Genomic DNA, 25,256 nt, shown 5'->3' with positions numbered 1-25,256 from the left:
AAAGCAAAAGTACAGTATTTCCAAAAGCCAATCAGAAGAAAGAAAATAAAATGAGGCAATGAGAACTCAAAACTAAACCACCGAACAGCCCGAATCGCTGCAAAACACTTGCGAGCAAGTCGCAATTGGTTTTATGTTTGTATATGTTGGTAGATCGATCCAGAACCGAAATTGTACAGGTGGGGAAATATGAAATTGGACTCAGATTCTTTTGCTCGCACCTTCAACTGGAAGGAAGGACACTTTTCTTGTCATACTGCGTGCAGGGTTCTTCAACGTGACACAATGTGCGATATTTTACTCCTATTGGAAAATTTATCAAACGGTGAAAAAAAGCATTGGTATTGTCAACGCCAATGTCGCGCAGAATGGCGTTGGTATACCAAGGTTCCATTGTGCTGACATCAAGATTTTGAAGAGTTTTTCCCCAGTTATTTGCTTTTTTTAACTCACATTGGGTCCTTTAGCCACGAGCGTTTTTTGTGATCGCTGCTGGAGGCTACATTCCACATGAAGTGTTAAAATTTAGTGTCTAATCATCTATGGGATTATGAACCCACAGTTTAAAGAGGCCTTCAAAAAGGTATTCAGTTGTGGTCGTTGTGGCAACGATAACGGCGAAGCAAGAATTGCAGCTGTAATTATAAACCCATGAGCATTGAAACTAGATGACTACTGGCAAAAGATCTGAAAGTGCAATTTTTTTTTTTCAAAACTATCTCATTAAGGTGGTTCGGGAAAATGAGTGGATACTGGCTTCGTTCTAGTTGCCACGATGCCCTAGTACCTCGTTTCTTAAGAAGGCAGAAACGGACATTAGGTATTACTAAGCCATCTCGACTTCACTAAAAAAGACAATCATTATGACAATAGGAGAGAAATCATTCAGCACCTTGTTGATATTTTACCGGTCAGACTTAAAGTGATTAATCTAACCTGGAAATCATAGGAAAAAGACTGACAGCCAGAAAATAAAAGGGAGATTGAGGCAGCTTCTGCAAACGTAAAATGGAGTTTCAGTTCGTCGTCTGCAACTGCTTTAATAAGCACATCCATTTAGGGTGGACATTAAACTACTTTTGCCTTATTTCTAGAATTTAATATGCATGTAGAAAGTTGGAAAAGCTGGAAAACTAGTCAGTCATGAGTTGAGAGCGCTTGGCGATAAAACCTACCTTTGGAAAGAAGGAAATACCCTGGCTGTCGCATAATGAAATAAATAACAAGGTTAAATTACCACTGGTCATCTAGAATAAGAAAGTCTGAAAATTTTTTCTCATTAAAGAAGGCAAGTAGCGTACTGACAGAGTTTTTTTTTAAACAGAGTGATTTATCTAATTGGGACAACAAGAGAGATACACCCCCGATCACAGAGTAAAATGTCTTGACAGTCATGCCTTAGTTAAACTAAAAGAACGTAAGTTATTCGTTCTGATATGACCGAAATAAGAAAAAAAAAATGACCTTGAGGATTTTTTTCAACAAAGCTACAAAATCCATCAACACCATGAATCGTGAGATTTTGCAAGAGCTCATTTAGAGACGTGAGGGCACTTGCAAGCTAACTGTGCTGAAATTCGTCTCCTTTTAAGAAAGAAAAAGAGGGAAACAGCGAGAGCAATAAGAACATATTCTTGTTGGTTTCTTTCCATTGTCACGAAAATGGCAAGACCGAAGTCTGTGCGTTGTAAACCAGAGCTCTCAATTAATCTTACCCTCACACAAAAATCTTTACAATCGTTCCCTTCGCTGGAATAACTTCATGATTATGGTTTCAGTGAACATAAAGCCTGTACAAGATGAAAATCAGTCTTTACCAGACTTTAGTATGTACTAAGACGGTAGTTAGGGTTGAAGACGCGTTTTAATTGGCTACTGAAACTTCGAATATCCTTTGCTATTCACCTCGGATTGGAACGATGAAAAACTTATCTCTGTGATAATGGCCCTTTTGTGTTTTCAAGTCGACTTTCATATGGAAATCCTAATAGTTATTTCCTTTTCTTGAAGTAGTTCAAACTAGGGAACAATAAAAAAATAACTATGGAAAATAATGATTTAAAAATTAATTAGTGAAAGTGACCTACTTGTATTAATGTGTTTCGAATTCAATTAAGCCGAACTTGAGTCAACCTTCAAACTGAAATCTTAACGGTTTGTTGCAAAGAATGGATTAAAAAGGAAATAGTGGAGATGGATAACTTGTGTTAATGAGTTTTGAATTCAATAAAGTCGTATTTAAGTCGACTTTCAAGTTAAAATCCTTCATGATTATGTTGTAAGTGAACGAAAAGCGCTGAGTTGAAGTTAAAAAAGTTCTCAACCAGGTTTTTTTCTGAGGTTTAAAGATAAGTTGACAATCCTACCTCAATGAACTAAAACTATTGTGAGTATTCTTTTATATAGCAACAAGCTCTAAAAAAAGGTTTACCTTTAGGGTTTTATATAACAAAGGTACAAAATGACGAGCAATGAAACTAGATGACTACTGACAAGATCTATCATTGAATGCTTTGGCGAAATAATTTTAATGTATTTTAAAACTTTTTATATATTGTCTGTTGGGGAAAGTCGGTAGCCAAAAGCAATCCAGGATTGCATTCATTGGTCTTTATTTACCTTTCTTTGTGATTGGTCCCGAAAACTCGCGCCGTTCTCCGACCAATCAGAAGCAAGAGTAAAAACCAATCAAGACGTGGTCGCTCGCGTTTTCCCTCCGCCGGTTTTAGACAATTTGGTTGGTTTCACTGGGAGTTCTTATTGTGTCATAGTTATTTTCGTCTTTTTTTCATTGGCTTTCGTAAGTTCTCTGGGTTTTGGTTGCACGACACTCAATCGACCATCACTCTATTCAGCCAATGTGGACTTCATTAAACTGACAATTGTCGCCAAAATAGCAGATAAATCCTTGAACACATTTTTGATATTTGGGTCAGACTTAAAGTGATGTTTTTAGCTTGGACAACCTTGAAGGAAAAATTTGCATATATCAACAAAGTTGAAATGGCAAATTGGCCACCGTAACGATTACAAAGGCTGACGTTTCGAGCGTTAGCCCTTCGTCGGAGCGAATAGATGAATTGTGGGTTGTGTGTGCTTTTAAAGGCTGAAAATGGAGCTACGTTATTGGTGGGAACATAGCAACGAGAAAATTATGTTCACTGAAACCACAATCATGAAGTTATTCCAGCGAAGGGAGCGATTGTAAAGATTTTTGTGTGAGGGTAAGATTAATTGAGAGCTCTGGTTTACAACGCACAGACTTCGGTCTTGCCATTTTCATGACAATATAAAGAAACCAACAAGAATATGTTCTTATTGCTCTCGCTGTTTCCCTCTTTTTCTTTCTTAAAAGGAGACGAATTTCAGCACAGTTAGCTTGCAAGTGCCCTCACGTCTCTAAATGAGCTCTTGCAAAATCTCACGATTCATGGTGTTGATGGATTTTGTAGCTTTGTTGAAAACAAATCCTCAAGGTCATTTTTTTTTTTCTTATTTCGGTCATATCAGAACGAATAACTTACGTTCTTTTAGTTTAACTAAGGCATGACTGTCAAGACATTTTACCCTGTGATCGGGGGTGTTACCCCCACCGACGCAGCCCCAAACAGTTTCTTTCGAAACTATCAGCCTTTATTCACTTGAAGGAAAAGGATTGTTAGCCAGAGATCGAAAGAGAAATTAAGAAAGCTTATTCAAGCGTAATATGGAGTTTAAGCTCGTATTCTTACCCAAAAAACGTCCCGCGAGCCTGATCTTTCTAAGAACTGCAGAAACTCTGCTAAAACTCAAAACGCATTTTGTTTTCTCCGCATGATTTTTCATTTTGAGCAAAACAATGCAGCGATTGGTTTCTCCTATAATTTGTCTTCACGCAACGAGGCGGACATTCCGAAACGTGAACCACGCCCACTAAACTAAATTGGACTGTTTTTCGCAACGATTACAATTTCTTTGGAAGTATATCCCGTGCGAGTCTCTTGGAGGTGAAAACAAAGGATATTTCAAGTTTAGACCAAATAGGACTGAGTTAGACTTGGGCTTCTTTCTGCAACGATTTCAATATTTTTGGGAGTAGATCCCGCGCGATTCGCTCCGAGGTGAATAATAAAAGATTTTCGAAGTTTGAGCAGCCAATTAGAGCGCCTCTTCAACCCTATTCACTTTCTCAGTATCTACTAAAATCTTGTGAAGAAGATTTTCATCTTCTACTAGCTTTACGTTCACTGTTCACTGAAACCATAATCATAAAGCTAATAAAACAAGGTAATGATTGTTAAGATTTTTGCGTAAGAGCAGATTTATTGAGATAGGAATACATTAACATAAAAGAGCCATTATCGACCATTAAATTAATAGTTTTATTTCCATAATCATTCGGAATTAAGATTAGAAAGTTCAAATTGTGTACATTAAAATAAAAATGTCTTCCTTCTAATGATTAAACAGCTGGAAGCCAACACAACGCGAAAAACTATTTTTTTTTCCTGTCATGGATAGTTGAAGTAAAAAAAAGTAAGTTTCTAATAATGTTCCGAATGGTGACATGCACACACGAACTTCCTGCAGTCATGTCATGGAACTTTATTCAACATTCTATTAGGTAATTAAAAGTAATTGTGATGTAATAATACCAAAGTATTTTTTTGATGTAAGCTTCCGATATGTTCTGGAATACTTTGTAAATGCATATTAGTGACGGTGTCTGGAAAGCCACACCCCGAGAGAGCTACTGTGGAGGATTATTTTCACTGAGGGGATTTTGGAGACAACACTGAGATTATATACATTAGTGGTGAGTTAAGTTATAATCTGTAGTGGGCTCAAGTGAGTTTCTTAAGGATATATATAATTACTGTATTACCTTTAAGAGTCGCTCCTTATTAAGAATGTTACACATTGTTCGATAAAGTAGTTGAGTTTGTGGGATTGTCGCAAAGCGTTCCAAACTCATTCTTGACTAGCTTTCCAACCTTTTATATTGCCCAAATCAAGCATGCAGCAATGTGGCATCATTAATCCTATGACAGTACATTGGTTGTCCTTTTAATGTTGTACAGTTTCAAGAGTCTCATATTCTAGATGAGTGGTGGTAATCATTGTAAATAAAAATAAATAGATCCCTTTTATTTAAATCTTACGTTCTTTCGGTACGCTACTTGTCTCTTTAACATTAGAATTTTTCAAGAGTTCCATATTTTGGATGACCAGTGTTAATTAAACCACATTTATCTTACTCAGCTACCAGAGTAGTCCATTTTTTGGTTTTGGTTTTACGACACTTAATCGCAAAGCGCTCTAAAAATCATTCTTGACTAGTTTTCCAACTTTTCATATTGCCCAAATCAAACACGCAGCAATGTGGCATCATTAATCCTATGTCAGTACACTTGTCTAGTGGTTTTTTTTTAATTAGATACAGTTTCAAGAGTCTCCTATTCTAGATGACTACTGGTAATTACTGTAAATAGAAATAAATAATCCCTTTGCTTCAAATATACATGATCATTGCCCTTCTTTCAGTACATTACTTGTCTCTTTAACGTGAGAAAGTTCCATATTTTAGATGACCAGTGTTAATGAAACCTCGTTGTTTATCTCACTCGGCGACCAGGGTATTTCTTTATTCTGGTTTTGGTTTTACGACACTTAATCGCAAAGCGCTCGAAAACTCATTCTTGCCTAGTTTTCCAGCTTTTCATATTGCACAAATCAAACTGGCATGCAGCGATATGGCAGAACAATTCCATACTTCTCAAATCTATATACCTTGTACTGGGAAATATAGCAAAGACATTTCGTACATATATGTTTTCGAGCTCTTGCCCGCAATGAACTGAAACTCCATTTTTACGCTTGAATAAGCTTCCTTAATTTCTATTTTGTTTTCTGGCTAACAGGCTTTTTCCTTCAAGGTTTTCCAAGCTAAAAAAATCACTAAGTTTGACCCAAGTGTCAAAAATGTGTTCAATGATTTCTCTACTATTGTGACGACATTGTCAGGTTGATGAAGTCCACTGGCTGAATAGAAAGATGTTCGATTGAGAGTCGTGCAACCAAAACCCAGAGAACTTACAAGAGCCAGTCCAAAAAGAGGAAAATAACTATATTAAACCTTAGGAACTCCCAATGAAACCAACCAAACTGTCTAAAGCCGGCGGAAGGAAAACGCGAGCGACCACGTCTTGATTGGTTTTTACTCTTGCTTCTGATGGGCCGAGAGAACGGCGCGAGTTTTCGGGACCAATCACAAAGAAAGATAAATAACGACCTATGTAATCCTGGATTGCTTTCAGCATCAAATTGAAAATTTCTGTTGTACCCAAGGTCTGTTTGTGTCTTTTATTGGAACAAAGCAAGTCATATAGCAGAACACTAACAAGTAAAAACGGAACGAAGCCATTATCTAACGACTTTCCCCAACAGACCTATATAAAAAAAAATTTAAAATACATGAAAGTTATTGCACCAAAGCATCCAATGATAGATCTTGTCAGTAGCCATCTAGTTTCATTGCTCGTCGGATGTGTCGTTACTGCTGCAACTCTTGCATGGTGACCAAAACTGAATACCTTTTTGAAGGCCTCTTTAAACTGCGGGTTCATAATCCCATAGATTATTGGATTTACCAGACTACTGGAGAAAAACAGATACGCACCCATTTTTGACATTTCGTGTAGACTGTAGCCTCCAGCAGCGATCACAAAAGTGCTTATGGCCATATGGAACCATGTTAATAAAAAGAAACAAACCACTGTGAAACAACTCTTCAAAACCCTTATGTCAGTATGATGCAACCTTGGTGCACCGACGCCATTTTGTACGACATTAGCGTTGACATTATCTGTGCTTTTTTTCACCGTTTGATAAAGTTTCCAATAACAGTAAAATATTGCAAATGTTGTCATGTTTAATAACCCTGAAAACACTATGAAATAAGAAAAGGGTCCTTTCCTCCAGTTGAATGTGCAAGCAAAAGCATCTAAGTCAAAGTTCATTTTTCCCCGCCATCATCCGTACACCGGAGGTGTGACGAATAGCACAGATACCAGCCAGACGACACCACGGTACAACCAAGCAACTCTTTGACTAGGAAATAACTTTATATAAAAGCCTTTCTTGACGACTTTTATATATCTGTTCAGGGAAATTAAGCTCAGATTTAACATGGAGGCTAAACCCAAAGTATGATTTGAGACATCTTCGTTGATGACTTAAGCTGTAGTATGCAGTGATTGAGAATAATAGAATTAGATGTACCACATGTACCTCACTTTAAGTCTTCCTCCTGAAGAAAAAAGATATGTCTGGTCTCACTCTTAAAAACGTGTGTTTAGTTTTTCATTATTTTAAAATCGCCGAGCGCCGATTAATTGAGACTCATTGCTTACAACGAATACAGCTAAGGGGGACGTATACTTTCGTGACAAGGGAAAAAAAGACAGACAAGAATATGTTCCTATCGCTGCTGTAGTTCTTTCCCATTTCTTCCCGAAAGAAGACGAGTTTCAGCATAGTTAACTGGCCGTCGCCCTCAAAAAATCCGCAGAATCTCAGAATTGATGGTGTTGGTTGATTTTGTACCTTTGTTGTGTAAAAACCTGAAAGTAAATTTTTGTAGCGTTCATTCCTATATAAAAGAATACTCACTCACTCACAATAGTTTTAGCTTATTAAGGCAGGATTGTCAAGATATGTTTCGACCTCAAAGAGAAACCTGGTTGAGAACTTTTTTAACTTCAACTCAGTGGCTTTTCGTTCACTGACAACATAATCATGAAGCTATTGCAGTAAAGGGGATGCTTGCTATCCGACTAAAATACGAAATGAATTCAAAACACATTAACGCAAGTTATCCATTTCCACCATTTTTTAATCCGTTCTTTACCATAATCATTTATTAGTTATTCCTTATTCTTAGCTACTTAGGCGAATAAATTGTTTGCTAAGATTTCCGTTTGAAAATTGACTTAGTACGGCTTAATTGAATTCGAAACACAGTAATACAAGTGAGTCACTAATGTATTTTTAAAACATTCTTTGCCTTAATAATTCATCACTTGTTCCTTAGTCTGACCTACTTCAACAAAAGGAAATGACTGTTAAGATTTCCGTATAAAATTTGACTTGAATACGGCTTTATTGGATTCAAAACACATTAACACGAGATCCATTATCACTAATCTAAGTTCCGATTCTTTACCCACATTTCCCAGAAGAGTTATTTTTTAGTTGAAAACATGAGCAAAGGGAAAACGCAACTTTTATGTTTAGTTATTAAAACAAATTTAACTTATACTGTGCAAACAGACAAAAGACAAAAACCTCGACTTCATGAAATCAGTGGAACCCAACAGTGTCAAAATTTGAACTGCAAAACTCTGCTATTACTCAAAACGCATTTTTTCTCGAAATGATTTTCCATACTTTGACTACAACAATCCAGTGGCGATTTTTTTTTTATCCTCTGAATTGTCTTCACGCAATGAGGCGGACATTGCTAAATGTTAAGGACCCCTACTAGACTGGATGCAAATAGTCTTTTCTCTGCATCCTTATCCGTTAGGAATGTCAAGATATCATGTAACTGCAGCAGCTATTCCCGAAATGGAGGTGGTTAGTGGTGGGTGTTTACTGGGCCTGGAAACTGCTAAGTTAAAATCCACTACTCGACAACGACACTTGGGAAAAAATCACTGCATACTCACATAATCGCGTGAGGGAGAAGTGTCAGCACTTGCGTATTAGCGTTCTTGTTTTAGAACATACTTAGACAGGGAAAAGACAGTACAAAAAAAAAAAGGGTTTTAACTTATTTATTTCTGCAACGATCAAGTGCAAGTCAATCCAAGTTGAATAGCAAAGAAATTCGAAGTTTGAGTAGCCAATTAGAGCGCACCTTCAACCCTATTCACCGTCTTAGTACGTACTTAAATCTTATTATGACGATTTTCATCTTCTACAGGGTTTATATTCACTGAAAACATAATCATGAAGCTATTCCAGTGAAGGGAACGATTGTTAAGACTTTTTGTGTGAGGGTTAGATTAGTTGAGACCTATGGCTTACAACGCACAGTCTTCGGTCTTGCCATTTTCGTGACAATAGTAAAAAAAAACCGACGAGAATATGTTTTTATTGCTCTTGCTGTTTTCCTCTTTTTTTTTTCTTAAAAGAAGACGAATTTCAGCACAGTTAGCTGGCTAGTGCCCTCACTTCTCTAAATGAGCTCTTGCAAAATGATGTTGATGGATTTTGTTGCTTTGTTGAAAACAAATCCCAATTTTTTTTTTTTTTATTTCGGTCATATCAGAACGAATACTCGCTTTCTTTTAATTTAACTAAGGCATAACTACCAAGATGTTTTACTCTGTGATCGGGCGGTGTATCTCCTTTGTCGTCTCAATAAAATAAATCACTCTGATTCAAAAAAACTCTGTCGGTACGCTACTTGTCTTGTTCTGCGAGGAAAAGTTTTCTAGAGTTCCATATTCTAGACGACAGTGGTCATATCAGAAGCGCCTTATTAAGATAGTTTTGAAAAAAAAATCTGCACTTTTGAATTAAATAATGAATCTTCTTGCCAGTAGTCAACTAGTTTCAATGGTTATCGGAGCTATCATTACAGCTGCAATTCTTGCTTCCCTTTGATCTCTGTTATAGTTGCCACAACGACCACCGCTGAATACCTTTTTGAAGGCCACTTTAAACTGCGGATTCATAACCCCATAGATGATTGGATTTACAAGACTGCTGGAGAACATCAAATAAGTACTGACTTCCAACACTTCTTGTGGAATGTAGCCTCCAGAAGCGGTCACAAAAACGCTTATGGCTATAGGACCCAATGTAAGTAAAAAGAAACAAACCACTGTGAATAAGCTCTTCAAAACCTTGATATCAGCACGACGGAACGTTGCTACGCCAAAACCATTTTGTGCGATATTGACATTGACATTACCAGTACTTTCTTTCACCTTTTGATAAATTTTCCAATAAAAATAAAATATTGCAAATGTTGTCAGGTCGAAGAACCCTGCAAGTAGTATGACAAAGGAAAACTGTCCCTCCCTCCAGTTGAATGAGCAAACAAAAGAATCTGAGTCGAATTTCATTTCTCCCCATCCGTACAACGGAGGTGTGGCCAATAGCACAGCCAACAGCCAGACGACACCACAGTACAGGCAAGAGACTTTTCTACTAGGAAAGAACTTGATATACAGGTCTTTCTTGACAACTTTTATGTATCTGTTCAAAGCAATTAGGCTTATATTTAGAATGGAGGCCAAACTTAAAGTATGGTTCACCGATGCTGAATATTCACACAATTTCTGGCTTAAATTCCACTTTTTCGTATATAAGCTCGTTATCCAGAACGGCATTGTAAGGGTTGCCATGAAGATATCCGTCAGTGCAAGATTTTGAATGAAAATGTTGGTGATTGTTTGCATCTCAGAGTATTTATTTATAACATAAACAACCAGCAAGTTACCAAATATGGAACCGAAGCAAACCAGAATGGCAAAGGCTACCTCCAAAGAAATTTCTGCTCTCGAGTGTCTAAAAGGATCTTCGGAATTTGTTTTAGACATCTTTCTTTGTGACTCAAGCAGTAGTATGCACTGATTTGAAGATAATAAAGTAAACAGACATGTACCCCAATAAACGTGTTCCTGAAAATGGAGAGAAAAAAGCACCGGTTATCTCTCGTAGACAGCGCAGAGTAATGGAGACCCATGGCTTACAGCGTATAGTCTTCGGCCTTACTACTTAACGGGACATTGGAAAAAAACCCGACAAGAATAAATTCTTATTCCTGTTGTGGCTGGTCCCCCTTTCTTCTTAAAAAAAGACGAATTTCAGCAGAGTTAGCAGGCCATCGCCCTCTCTTCTCTAAACTAGCCCCAGCAAAATCTCAGCATTGATTGCGTTGATGGATTTTGTACCTTTGTTCAAAACAAATCCTAAATGTCAATTATGAGATTTTGGTCATATCTAAAAGAATACTCACGTTCTTTTTAGTTCCGTAAGGCGAGATTATTAAGATATTTTGCTCTGTGATCGGGAGGTGTATCTCCGTTTGTTGGGACAATCGAATAAATCAGTCTGATTCAAAAAAATTGCGGAATCATTTCCTCTCTTTAAGAGTTCCGGTTCCGTGCTCTAGATGACCGGTGGTAATTAAACCTCGCTATTTATTTCATTCAGCGTACAGAGTATTTCCATTTTTTCTGGTTTATGACGCTTCATCTCAAAGCGCTCTCAACTCATTATTGATTACTTTTCCAACTTTGTGCATACAAATTGACTTGTAGAAACATGGCTGAAGCAATTTCATGTCCACATTGAATGGATATGTTTATAAGAGCAGTTTTAAACAAAGAACTGAAACTCCGTTCTTACATTTGAATACTCTGCCTAAATTCTCTTTATTTTTCCTGGCTGGCAGTCTTTTTTGTAAGATTTCCAGCCAGGGTTAGACTAATCACTTCAAGTCTGACTCAAATATCAGTAATGTGCGAATGATTTCTCTTCCATTGTCATAATAATTGTCGTTTAGTGAAGTCCAGATGGTGGAATAATACCCAACGTTTATTTTAGCCTTTTATTGCGGAACCGAGGCAAGCCTCATGTCAAACCGCACAGATGCAAATTATATAAGACAAAGCCAGCATCCACCCATTTTCTTGAAACGCCATAATAAAATGAGTTTTGAAATAGAAGATATTGCTTTTATAAATTAAATGATAGATGTTCTTGTCAGTAGTCATCTAGTTTCATTGCTCCTCGGATGAATGATTACAGAAACAATTTTTGGATGATCATTAATTATCTGCACTGTCGTAGTAACAACTTGTGCACTTCTGGATTCTTTCATTCATAAGTTACGTCAATATCTTGTGCACTTTAGGATACTCTTTCGTTCATAAGTGACATTAGTATCTCGTGCATTTTAGGATTCTCTTTAGATTGGATTGTTACGTTTGAATCTCGCTCACTTTGGGATAGTCTTTCATTCGTAAGTTACGTTAGTATCTCGTGCATTTTAAGGATTGCCACACATTTTATTGTTAATTTACTTTCTCGGGCTCTTTATGATTCTCTTTCATTCGACTGTTACGTTACTTAGTATTTCGCGAAATTTTAAAGTGGCCTCAACTCATTTTTCGCATTTCTTGCTATCTGATCGTCATAAGTTTTCCTTTGTTGTCCCAATGTAATATATCATTTTAAATTAAAAATCTACGAAATTATTTCTCTTTGTCATTACATAAGCTGTCTGCTCAAAGTGAAAATGTTGGGTGTAATAGACATGCTCGAAGGAAAATGACTCGGTACATTTTGGATATTTGAGTATTAAAGTTATTTATTTCGATGTGGACAGCATAGGAAATAGACTGTCGCTCAAAAACAATACAAGTAAACTAAAATATAGGTAAACTTAAATCAACGACAGATATAGTTTTACATCACCTGCTATCAACGGCTCGTTTGGTAAGGGAAAAATATTTTCATTAGCGTAGAATGAGTTTCGGGCGCTTTGCGAATGACTAAAGTCAAACTATAACCAAATTTATCAACCCTGGTCGCTTAGTGAAATAATTAACGAGGTTTAATTATTAACGGCCATCTTGAATAATAGATTTTCGGCAAAAGCTCTTAAAAGCTTCTTTCCTTTTTTGAACAGACAACTAGATTATTGAGACAGGGGAAATAATTCCGAAAGTTCCTTCGTTTAAAAAGACATCCCCGTTTGTGACTCAAGCAGTAGCATGCAGCGATTGAGAATGATAGAATTAAAACTATATGTACCCCACTGAACGTCTTCCTCCTGAAAAACAAAAAAGGAAAAACCCTGATATCTCTCGTAAAGACATTTGATCTGATTTGAAGACAATAAAAATGAAAAAAGGAGACGAATTTCAGCAGAGTTCGCTGGCCATCGCCTTCACTTCTCTCAATGGGGCCCCCGCAAAATCTCAGGACAGATGGATTTGGTACCCTTGTTGAAAAAACTTCCTAAATGTCAATGTTTTAGGTTTCGGTCATATCTAAAATACTTACGTTCCTTTTAGTTCAGTAAGGGAGGGTTGTCAAGTCATTTTTCATCCTGAGATGATAACCTGGTTGAGCACTTTTTCAACTTCTACTTAATGGCATGTCGTTCACTGATTCCATATAATCATGAAGCTGTAGCAGTGAAGGGATGTTTGTTATCTCAGTTGGTAGAGCACAACCTACAGGCCATTTTTACTATTGCTCATGTATTGTATATAGTGTTCATTACTGCGAGGATCTTTTTGATATCTATTTATAACGCAATTCTAACCATAACATAACATAACGATTTTTAACTTATTTTCTGGTCCGAACAGTCAGTTTAGAGGTTTAAAAAACGAAAAAAGAGATTTCAATTTTTTTAAGGTACTTTTTAAACTACCATAAAAAAATGAGTTTTTCCTCTATTGAACAATGAAGGTCACTGAGCAGAAGGCAAAAACCCCGTTCTTTAAAGCTTATTGTTTTTCCGTGCCACCTAAAGAACAATTTTTCTCTGTGATCGGGGGTGTATCTCCTTTGTTATCCCAATCAAATAAATCACTCTGATTCAAAATACTTACGGGATCATTGCCCTTCTTTCAGTACACCACTTGTCTCTTGCCAACAACGAACTGAAGCTTCGTTTTTATGTTTAAATAAGCTTGCTTCATTTCTCTTTTGTTTTCTCGCTGACAGGTTATCCAAGTTAAAATATATCACTTAAATCTGACCCACATATCAAAGCTACATGAAGTTTATTGAAGCTTCATGTAGAAAGAAAGCTTAATAAGAAAATTACAAATTACAAATTAATCTAATGAATTTAATTAATCTAATTATTATTGATCTAAATTACACTTTCATGTTCATGGAGACCGTTCACGCCCGCAAATAACAGGAGCTAGTCGAGGCGGGCGAGAATTAGAGGTACAGCAGTGGTAATAGAATAAAAATAAAGCTTAAACATAAATTAACAACATTTCCAGAAAAAGACAGCCACTTAAAACTTGTATATACAACTGCATCATTAAACACAAGAAAATAGTAACACTACAATGTACAATATAAATTATAAAGCCAGTTTGTAATTAGTAATTTTTTTAAATAGAAGGGGCGATTCAACATAGTAATCCTCAGCCTCTAGGAACGAAAATAGCATGTCCTTGAAGAGTTTTTTGAAAGCTCTCTTCGGGAGTTGACGAAGAGCATCGCAAATGGAGTTCCAAAGTTTAGCTCCGAAGCTAGCAAAAGAGCCCTGGCTTTGATTCAGTCTCGATGGGTTAATATAAAAATTACCGTAAGAAGAGAACCTCGTATCGTGATTATGCTTTTCAGTAGCTTTAATGAAAAAATTACTAATGTTAGTAGGTACAGTTAGACATGAGACGTCAAACATAATTGAGGAAACTGATTCAACGTTTAACATATTTATGGGGAGGATTTTTGAGGAGATAAATAAAGGCACCACATGTGCTCTGGGTTCAGAAAAATATATCAGCCGAAGAACACGTTTGTGTAGGACGAGGATTTTATGTAAATGAGATTTAGCAGCTTGGCCCCAAACCGCCACGCCACAGGATAGGTAAGGGAGGATCAAAGAGCGATAAATAGTTAATAGAGTGGTTAAAGGTACGAGATACCGAAGGTGGGCAATAATTCCAATTATTCTACTTATTTTTAGTGCCACATTGTCAATGTGAAATTTCCAACTCAAATGACTATCCAATAAGACACCTAAATTTTTTATATGATCCTTACATTCAAGAGAAGTAAAAGAATGAGAGAACGGCGCAAGTTTTCGGGACCAATCACAAAGAAAGATAAATGAATACGAATGCAATCCTGGATTGCTTTCGGCACATCAAATTGAATATGTCTGCAATACCCAAAGTCTTTTTGTGTCTTTTAGTGAAACGAGGCAAGTCTTATGGTAAAACAAAAACAGGTAAAAACAGAACGAAGCCATAATCTGCCGACTTACCCCAACAGATATAATGTAGAAAAATAGTTTTAAAGTACATGAAAATTATTTCACAAAAGCATTCAATGATAGATTTTGTCAGTAGTCATCTAGTTTCATTGCTCGTCAGATGTATCGTTACAGCTGCAACTCTTGCATGACTCTGATCTCTATAATCGTTGCCATGATGACCAAAACTGAATACTTTTTTGAAGGCCGCTTAAACTGCGTGTTCCGCATAATCCCATAGATTGTTGGATTTACCAGACTACTGGAGAAAAACAGATACGCATTTACTTTTGACACTTCATGTGGAATGTAGCCTCCAGTAACCATTACGGCAGTACTTATGGCCATAGGAAACCATGTTAGTAAAAAGAAACAAACCACTGTGAAACAACTCTTGAAAATCCCAATGTCAGTACGATGCAACCTTGGTGCACCGACGCCATTTTGTACGACATTAGCGTTGACATTATCTGTGCTTTCTTTCACCGTTTGATAAATTTTCCAATAGCAGTAAAATATTGCAAACGTTTTCATGTTCAATAACCCTGAAAGCACTGTGAAATAAGAAACGCGTCCTTCCCTCCGCTTAATTGTGCAAATAAAAGCATCTGAGGCAAAGTTTATTTTTCCCCATCCGTACAACGGAGGTGTGGCACCGACACCGTCAGCCAGACGACACCATGCACAGTAGAACCAAGCAACTCTTCGACTAGGAAATAACTTTAAATAAAAGCCTTGTTTGACGAATTTTACATACCTGTTCAAGGAATTTAAGCTCACATTTAACATGGAGGCCAAACCCAAAGTTTGGCTCACTGATGCCGAAACTTCACACCATTTATGGCTCAAATTCCACTTTCCCCTGAGCAAGCTCGTTATCCAGAACGGCATGGTCAGGGTTGCCATGAATACATCAGACAGTGAAAGATTGTGAATAAAAATGTTGGTGATGGTTTTCATCTCGGAGTATTTATTTGTAACAAAAACAACCAGCAGGTTACTAAATATCAGATCAGAATGGCGAAGGTTGCCTCCAACGAAACATCTGCTTTCGAGCGACTAAGAGACTCTTGGAAAGTTATTTGAGACATCTTCGTTGGTGACCAAAGCTGTAGCATGCAGTGATTGAGAATAATAGAATCCGATGTACCACATTTATCCCACTTTAAGTCTTCCTCCTGAAGAAGAAAATTGTCTGATATAACTCGTACAAACATTTGACCAATTTTTCTTTATTTTTAAATCGCCGCGCGCCGATCAATTGAGAACCATTGCTTACAACGAATACAGCCTTCAAGCAGACTTAACAATTTCGTGGCAAAGGCGAACAAGGCCGACAAGAATATGTTCCTTTTGCTGTTGTCGCTCTTTGCCATTTCTTTCTGAAAAGAGATGAGTTTCACAGCAGAATTAACTGGCTGTCGCCCTCAAAAAATCTGCAAAATCTCAGAATTAAGGATGTTGGTGGATTTTGTACCTTTGTTCTATAAAAACCTGAAGGTAAATTTTTTGTAGAGCTCTTTCCTATATGAAAGAACACTCACTCACTCACATATTATTAGTTCATTGAGGCAGGATTGTCAAGGTATCTTTCGACCTCAGAGAAAAACCTGGTTGAGAACTTTTTTAACTTCAACTCAGTGGTTCTTTGACAACATAATCATGAAGCCATTGCAGCAAAGGAGATGCTTGCTAGGTGTCAGTACCGAAGTACTTATGTTTATTCGCAAATTTAAACGAACGTCGAAAACTCGTACATTGGCTGCACGGCCTCGGTCATTGAATATAAGTGAGAGGTTTTCTGAAAATTACAAACAAAAAAAGGCATTAAGCTCCAAATACCTCTCCGAACAGCAAAAAACCAAATATCGACTCACCGAACCGTTCGCTTTTAGCCAAAGAGAGGCACAATAACTTCTCTCAAACTCTCTCCTATATAAAAACTGAGAACACTCGCTCACCCGAGCACATGGCGATTCAAGCTTAAAGCTGTCATGTGACTAACGAAATCCCCAAGGGAGTCGGGAGTGACACTATGATTTCAACTTGAAAGTCGACTTAAAGTGCACCTAAACCCAAAAATTTTTTTCGCTTAACGAAATAAGCCTATTTTTTGGAGTATTTCTGTGCAAACATTTTTTAATTTGCTCAAATCTTTAATTTTCTGTGCCCAGTCAAAATACGGAAAATGGCCGCCGTCTTTCCCCACGACCGAGTTTAAAGAGGAATGGCTCTAGCGGGTAATGTGACGTCAAATTGAGAACACGAAAGTCTGCATTTCACACATTTTCACTTGTTTGGGAAGATTGTCGTCGATATTTTCCGAAATATGCCGACTAGGTGTGTTGTATGAGAAATGTATGAAGCGCGATACCCTCTTGCAAATTGCGCACGTTGCTAAATCCTTCTATAACACACTTAGTCGGCATATTTTCGGACAATATCGACTACAACCTTCCCAAACAAGTGACAATGTGTGAAATGCAGACTTTCGTATTCTCAATTTGACGTCACATTACCCGCTAGAGCCATTCCTCTTTAAACTCGGTCGTGGGGCAAGATAGCGGCCGATTTTCCGTATTTTGACTGGGCACAGAAAATTGAAGATTTGAGCAAATAAAAAAATTTTTGCACAGAAATACTCCAAAAAATACGCTTATTTTGTTAAGCGAAAAAAAATTTGGGGTTTAGATGCAATTTAAATTCAACTTTTATTGAATTGAAAACAAATTAACGCAAGTTATCCATTTCGACCATTTTTTTAATTCATTCTTTGCCATGATCATTTGTTAGTTATTCTTTAGTCTTAGCTACTTAAGCAATTAAATTGTTCGCTAAGATTTCTGTTTGAAAGTTGACTTAAGTACGGCTTAACTGAATTCGAAACACATTTATTTAATACAAGTGACACTTTCACTAATTTATATAAATCATTCTTTCCCATAATAATTCATTATTTATTCCTTATTCTGAGCTACTTCAGCAAATGGAAATGATTATTAAGATTTCCGTACATCATTCGACTCGGAATCATAGCTTTATTGGATGTAAAACACATTAACAAAAGAGAGCCATTACCACTAATCTAAGTTCCGATTCTTTTCCCAAATTTGTTATTCTGTGGCCTGAAGAGTTAATTTTAAATTTAAAAAAAAAGAAAGAGGAAAACTCAACTTTTATATTTACAGCAATTACGTAAATTTTAACTTCTACCGTGCAAACAGCTGAAAGCCAGCAAAGGGCAGAAACCTCGATTTCATGCAATCAGTGGAACCCAATAAAGTTAAAAATTGAACTGCTGAAACTCTGCAAATACTCAAAACGCATTTGTTTTCTCGACATTACTTTCCATAAAAACAATGCAGCGGCGATTTTTTTCTTCTTTGAACTGTCTTCACGCAATGAGAAGGACATAGCGAAACACTAAGGACGCCCTCTAGACTGGATGAAAATGCACTGGCATCCGTGTCCGTTAGGAATGTCACGATATCATTAATAACTGCTGCTGGATTAATAACGACTCCCGAACTGGAAGTGGCTAATGGTGGAAAATTACCGAGCCTGGAAACGGCGAGGTTAAGATCCACCGCTAGACACTAACACTATGGAAAAAAAGGGTTTTAGTACATAGTACAACAGTGTGAAGACAAAGCACCAAAAAGTGGTTTTACCTTAAAAATTCTTTCTCTTTGGCCATCGTAGCTTGATAAGAAGTAGCACACAAACTGCAGTTACAAACATGACAGTAAAACGCATGTTGGAAAACAAGATTAGTAAACTTTATTTGACGTTTCGTATGTTTCGACATACATCTTCAGAAGTGACAGTTAATAATACACGTGGCGACTAAGTTTAAATTTAAGATAAGTAACTAATTAACATAATAACGAACAAAAGTTGAGAAACTAATACAGATAAAGCTTATCGCTGCTGACATTATCGTTTAGAGTAGGTTTAAGTTCTTGAATTAATAGAGTCTCCTTTATCTTGCAATGAGTATCAAAACGACTTTTTGCTAATATCTCTCAAAGTGGTCCCATTTTACGTTGTGACCAGTTTACATGAGGTGGTCTGCGATAGCAGATGTATGACAGGCACTTGTGAGCCCTTTAAAATGTTCAGTTTTCCTATCATGCAATCTACGTTTTGTTTTTCCAATGTAAAAATCCAGGCAGACCCAACAACTAGTCTTATAAATAACCTTTGACATTTGGAAACGGTTGATCTTATCTTTGTACGGAAAAAAGGACTTGATGCGATGAGCGCTCTGAAAAATCACCATAAGATCAATCATAGTTAATCGAGGGGACTGGTTATGAAAGCCGGCGAACTTCAAAGGACCGGCCTATTGTTTGGGTTTTGAGGTTGAGATGCACCGTCACGTGACATTGACCGTGCATCTAAAAACAACATGGCGGACGCGTGTGATGACATGTTCTTCTTTGGAGACGATTTAGAGGCAATTTTAGGAGTTTTAGAAGAAGAAGAAGAAGACCTTGATGAGCACTTCAGAGAAGCAGCTGCTGATGTAAGCTATAGAATCTGTTTTAATAGTTAAAATATAGCCTAAAAACGTCAAAAAGGAAGATTGAACATGAAGGTCGAACAGACTAGCTTTCGACATCATGCTTTCGATCAATCACTCTTATTTCGGGCTCTATTTATAAACCATTTCTTGCCTAAACGTTATTTTATCAGCTGTTGATTTAAAGATGATTTATGAACCTAAGTAGTGTGTGATGTTGATCGTGAATTTGGTTTTGCAGGTTCACCCACTGAGCGTCACTTGCCCTCATTGTCCAAAGAAATGCAAGAGTAAGAGCGGACTGAAACGTCACATCACTGTTAAACACAAAGATAAAACAGAAGAAACAGAAGAAACTGAGACAGACAAACCAGAAAATCGAGATCTATTAACTGTGGAAACGTATGCAAGCATCGTTGGCAATGCTAAAGTGAAACTTAGAGACAGCAAAATTTATCCAAAGGTAAACAGAGACGAGATATGGTCCTACAACTGCAACACTCTACAATCTTCAACACCTAAATTTTCTGAAATTCAGGGGCTTTATATTCAATTGGCAAAGTCTGGAAATGCAGAGAGGTTTTATGCAGCCTTTTACGCTAGCATAGTCTTGCATGCTTCGAGCCATTTTGTAGGATTATCAAGAAACTCTGCTACATTACTTTGTTCAAAAGTGGCCGACTGCCTTTTAACACATAGCAAAGAAAAAGCAGAAACTCACACATGTGAACCATTGACGAAATTATCTGATAAAGAGAAGTCAGGGTTACAGTATATTGGAGGTTATGTACTACATAAGCTACATAACAAGCACAAACAAGCAAGTAAAACACTAGAAAATGACCACGCAATCTCACTGATAATGGCTGGGAAATGGGACAATCCTATTGGTGAAGATCAGAGATTGACTACAACATTGAATCGAGGTGGACTGTGGAAGATCACAAGAAATGCTCAGTCTGTTTTTGAAAGAACTGAACACTATTTCAGGGAAGCTACACGTAAAACCAGTCTGAAAAACATTCCTTTAGCTAATATTATTTCAAGATCAATGCATGATGTAACTGTTGTCGCATCTCACTCTGCCATGTTAGCCGACTCTGAAGTTGAGATTAGTAGCCATGTTGCCAAAGATGTTCTCCACAATATTATTAGTTTGTATGTTAGAGTTCGTTCTTTTTCATTTGTGAAGGACGTTATTCAAAAACACAAAATTAGATTGAAACAACTGAAATCAAAAGCTCTTCGCAAGGACATCAATAGGTCATCAACAGACTAATTACTGTAATATTCTTTAAATTCCCAAAACAAATAGACTTTTCTGTAAATTTAATGTTCCTGTTTTATTTAAAAAATATCATAATAAGTTTGACTGACGCTGTGCCTAGAATATGTATTTCAGGAATTATGCTACAAATATTCAAGTAGAAATACAAAGGAGGCAAATGTTTGAAAGTCAGTCCTTATGTATTATATTATTAAAACTTATATTAAATTATTAAAGCACAATTGTTAAAACCAATGATGTTTGTGAGTTGAATACATTGATATGAAAATGATATGGAATATATCAGACTGTTTACAGATAAGTAAGAAACCTTTCCCAACAATAAATGGGAACAATTAATCCTATTGATTTATGAAACACCAAATAAAACAGTGTTATGATATAATGCTATTTACAAATTTACAAAAAACCTGATAGAGTGAGCACACTTGAACAATGAAAGAAAATATTTTTAGGGGATAATCAAAACAAGGGATTAGTCTCTAAGATAACTATTAATCCAAAATCCTCACAGAATAAGTATGCTCACTCTAATGTATTATTTTAAAATTACAAGATCACTCACTATATATTTATGAATAACCCTATGATACAAAACAAGAAATTGATACTTTTTATATTTTCCTAAGTTTTAAGCTATGTTTTAAGTTAGATACACACTCATTTGGAGATACACAGGTTATAATAATCAGCAATGTCAGCATTATTTAGTTTTCTTCCTTTTTGGGACAGGGTCATCTGAGACATTAACCCATGCCTTGTTTTTGTCTTTCCTGCCTCGGGTATTACCAGACTGACAGGTGACAACGCGTTGCACTCTGATGGTGTTATTGTTGTAACCAAATTGACGCATATCTGGGTTGTCACTTCTCCTACCAAGCTTCCTCTGGTTCCCAAAATACTCCTCAAGGGGATCTTGGCAAAAGCGCTCAGTGAGCACATATTCCATCCCTTCATTAAGTAGAAACTTTGTAGCCTCTACAACTGAATGAACTGTGATTTTCAAGCCTTCGTAGGTTTGCCAAGAGAGAAACATCTTGCTCCTTGCATTGTTGGTGTACTCACCAGGACGATTGGCCACACTCTCTCTCCAATTTCTCAAATAACCAAGGAAATCATTGGTTAACCAGGCAAACCGTTGATCATTCACTGATGAATATGGCTTGAGAAATGGCTTTCTTTTACGCACATGCTCATGTTGGTTGCGAACATTCAGACAATCAAAGAAGTTGTCCATCATTTCGCACAATTTAGATGTGGCGATGGTGTCGGGAGGACCAAATGACTTAAGAACATTTGCCACTGAAGCACTGAGGATCTGGACAGCAAGGTTGACTCTCATTGTAGAGTAAGCACTGAGCTTAATATGGTCATAAGTTAACCGAGGAAGCAGCTTTAGGCCATTGTCAAGGTCTTGATGAAACAGCTGGATAAAATGCTCCCAGAGGATATAGTGGCCATCATTCCACATGTACCTACAGAATAAGACATTGGTTATTACTATCAATCACTAAATCAAACTACTTCCTTATCGTAGTTTACACCTAAATCATTATATGAATTCTGTAAATGTAATGTTGTTTTGAATAACTAAGGAAATGTAAATCCACCCAAGTTTTCAAGGGAGTTCCCAATCACAACCCCCCTCCTTACGTAAAAATCTTATTGTTTGTAACCATAGTAACCATGTTAGCTAATGTCATCTAGTCAAAATACCAATAATTCTAGCTTGACTATATTATTTCACCTCTTACTAAAAGCAAGGGAAATGTTTGACTCTGTTGTCAATTATATGAATAAATCATACAATTTCTAACATGGATGCATTGAAAGTGCAAATTTTATTCTGTGAAATTATATCTCTACAATAATAGTTTCAAATATATCGACTTACCGAGTACATGTACCATGACCAGAGCTGTAGACACAATTTCTTGTAGTCTTAATGAGATGGGGAGCATCAGAACAAAAATATATGAACCTGTCGGATGCATAGAGGTTCACAGTGCGATAGCACACATCAGTTCCAGCATTACCATCAAGAGCTTTGTGCATTCTGTACAATGCTCGGTTGGGTGACGCTCCATCTGATGTACTTGCAATCACCCAAAGATTACAAGCTAACTCAAGCACACATACTGCTTGCCAAAACAATGGCATAGGCTGATAAGATGTAATCCCATCGGTGGCAAAATAGGCTAAGCTGAACTTCAACTCAGTACAGAGACCTCTGATATAAAAGACCATAGCATGGCTTGCAATCTTGTCAGCTTTTTCAAGTGTTCCAAAGTTTATATCAGGATCTCCCAGGTCAAGGAAACCAGTTAGTTCCCCAGATACTTTGTCAAATACCAGATTTGACAAAATTTTCATTTCGTCAAAAAGGAGCACAATGTATCGTTGCACATCGAAGTAGCTGTTTGTAAGAACATTCAACTCCTCAAGTACTTCCTCTTGAATGCCAGCTTTGGGTCGTATACAATTTCTATAGTCCTTCAATGTGCGTTGGCTCGGCAGTACAAGGATGTTACTTTTCCTGAGCTCTTCATAGCATGCTGGGGACTTGGTAGCAAGTGACAAGCAGTATCGAATGATCATAGGATGGTATCGGACACCAGTTTTACTCTTTGTCATCAATTTCTTTTGCTGCTGCCAGAACAGATCCATGAATGGAGTGATATTTTCATTGGATGTCCCCAATATACTTGTAATGTCATTGCTTAACTGGTTGTCTACTTCTACACTTGACTTTTCTATCTCTGATTTCATTTCTTCAAGCTTTCGTTCTAGTTCTGCACACTTAAGCCTCTGTGTTTTTAGGGTTAGCTTTATTCTCTCTGGTGTTGTGTGAGAGACTGGAGCAAACAAATGAGCAGGCTTTGCAAGCTTTCTTTGCTTTGCTTTCTGATCCACCTCTGACTTGTGAGAGTATTTGTAGCAAACACAGCACTGCTCACCATGCTCCACCAAAACTTCACAGTCCCGTGTTCTCCAATATTCCAGCTGTGGGAATATCTCAGAATCATCTCTGAATAACGGATCCACTGACTTCGGTATAATGTGGTGTACGATATCGGATGACAGTTCAAATGGTCTCACTCCAGGGCAAATCAAGAGAACATCAATTCTCTTGATAAGTTCAGAGACTGTGATGTTCATAACGGATCGCAAGGTTTCAAGATGAATCGCATGATCATCTGGCAGAAACCATCCAAACACAGACACAGAAAAACCAAGACTATCATCGATGGTGAGCTGAATCTTTGGTAACACAAGCAGAGAACTCTTCTTTGTCAATACAATTCGATCGATTGCTGCCTCTAAGATCCACTCACTTAGAATTTTCAAAGATTTCACTCGTTTTACTAGATCTTTAAAGTCACTGTAGCATTTTTTAGGGGCCACTTCTGGGATTTCGTTGACTGCGCTTCGAGGTGGACGCACATTTACTGGTGTTGTGAAGCTACGCTTCGGCATGTTTACTGTTGGCAAGGCACCAAACTTCGGTTTCTTTTTCTGCATCTTTTCAGATTGAACTAGAGTAGAAACAATCACAAACAAACAGAATCAGAATATAACGTTTGAAGTTTATCAAAGCTCAAGTTAATTGATAAGCTATGCACCTAAGCACCGCGCAGATTATGTCTAGGATCGCGTGTAGTTAAACTTATAAGATTGCATTTAATACTTACAAATCTCAATATCCTCGGGCCTAAAATGGTTTTCGCACGTAAAGACACGATCATTGTCGATCTGGCGCTTGAAATCTTTGTCTACAACGCGTGCTTTGGTCAATTCGTTTAGCCAAAGTTCTCGCCATTTCTTGTATTCAGCATTGCGAGGGGCAGGAAGTTTCCAGATGCCGATTCCTTTCGTTTTGCGGGACGAGCCGCAACCAAAAACAGAGCAGTTATCTCCGGGCATTCCTTCTTCATTTATAGATACATACAAGCAGTATTTAAGAAGGAATAGTAATATTACAGACGTAAAACGTGCAGTCATCAGTACAAACGCTCACATGTGAGACGCCATCTTGAATCTATGTGATGCACGGTCACGCTAGGTTGAACTCGAAAAACCAAAACAATAAGCTATCCCTTTGAAGTTCGCCGGCTTTCATAACCAGTCCCCTCGATTAACTATGGATCAATGCAACCATAAAATTTATTAATGCAGGTCTTAAGCTAAGTTGTTTGGTAACAATTTTACTTTGCATCCCTAAAAATGGTAAAACTAAGATTGTTTTCCTTTTGGGAACTGCGGTGGTTGGATTAATCGGTCTGTTTTGCTGTCTGATCAAAATATCATTGATGTTGTAATTTACAACTCCAGCAGGACAACCATTCTGTAGCAAAAACTTCCTCAGTTCCCCCAGACAGGATCGCAAAAGAGAAGGTGCCGAATAGATGCGAAAGCAACGGAAAGTAAGTGTG

General features: G+C 37.2%; 3 protein-coding genes across 3 annotated transcripts; 1 reads left to right on the top strand and 2 right to left on the bottom strand.

Moving 5' to 3' along the window:
* Positions 1-8,431: 8,431 nt before the first annotated feature.
* Positions 8,432-10,636, bottom strand: LOC148720521 (visual pigment-like receptor peropsin). Its single transcript, XM_088739405.1, has one exon. It carries the CDS (start codon positions 10,590-10,592, stop codon positions 9,591-9,593), a length of 1,002 nt encoding a protein of 333 aa, XP_088595531.1. The 5' UTR covers positions 10,593-10,636; the 3' UTR covers positions 8,432-9,590.
* Positions 10,637-19,302: 8,666 nt separating this feature from the next.
* LOC148720520 (uncharacterized) lies at positions 19,303-21,057 on the top strand. The gene is made up of 2 exons (XM_088738860.1): positions 19,303-19,538; positions 19,777-21,057. The coding sequence occupies exons 1-2, from the start codon at positions 19,422-19,424 to the stop codon at positions 20,812-20,814; spliced, it is 1,155 nt and encodes a 384-aa protein (XP_088594986.1). The 5' UTR covers positions 19,303-19,421; the 3' UTR covers positions 20,815-21,057.
* Positions 19,904-24,964, bottom strand: LOC148720519 (uncharacterized). The gene is made up of 3 exons (XM_088738858.1): positions 24,516-24,964; positions 22,718-24,359; positions 19,904-22,298 (listed from the first exon to the last, which is right to left on the bottom strand). Exons 1-3 carry the CDS (start codon positions 24,823-24,825, stop codon positions 21,527-21,529), a joined length of 2,724 nt encoding a protein of 907 aa, XP_088594984.1. The 5' UTR covers positions 24,826-24,964; the 3' UTR covers positions 19,904-21,526.
* Positions 24,965-25,256: the final 292 nt, after the last annotated feature.

Source organism: Stylophora pistillata, chromosome 11 (assembly GCF_964205215.1).
Source record: "Stylophora pistillata chromosome 11, jaStyPist1.2, whole genome shotgun sequence".
Lineage (NCBI taxonomy): Eukaryota > Metazoa > Cnidaria > Anthozoa > Scleractinia > Pocilloporidae > Stylophora > Stylophora pistillata.
Note: the sequence above shows the minus strand (reverse complement) of the source record. Positions and strands in the feature narration are given on the sequence as shown.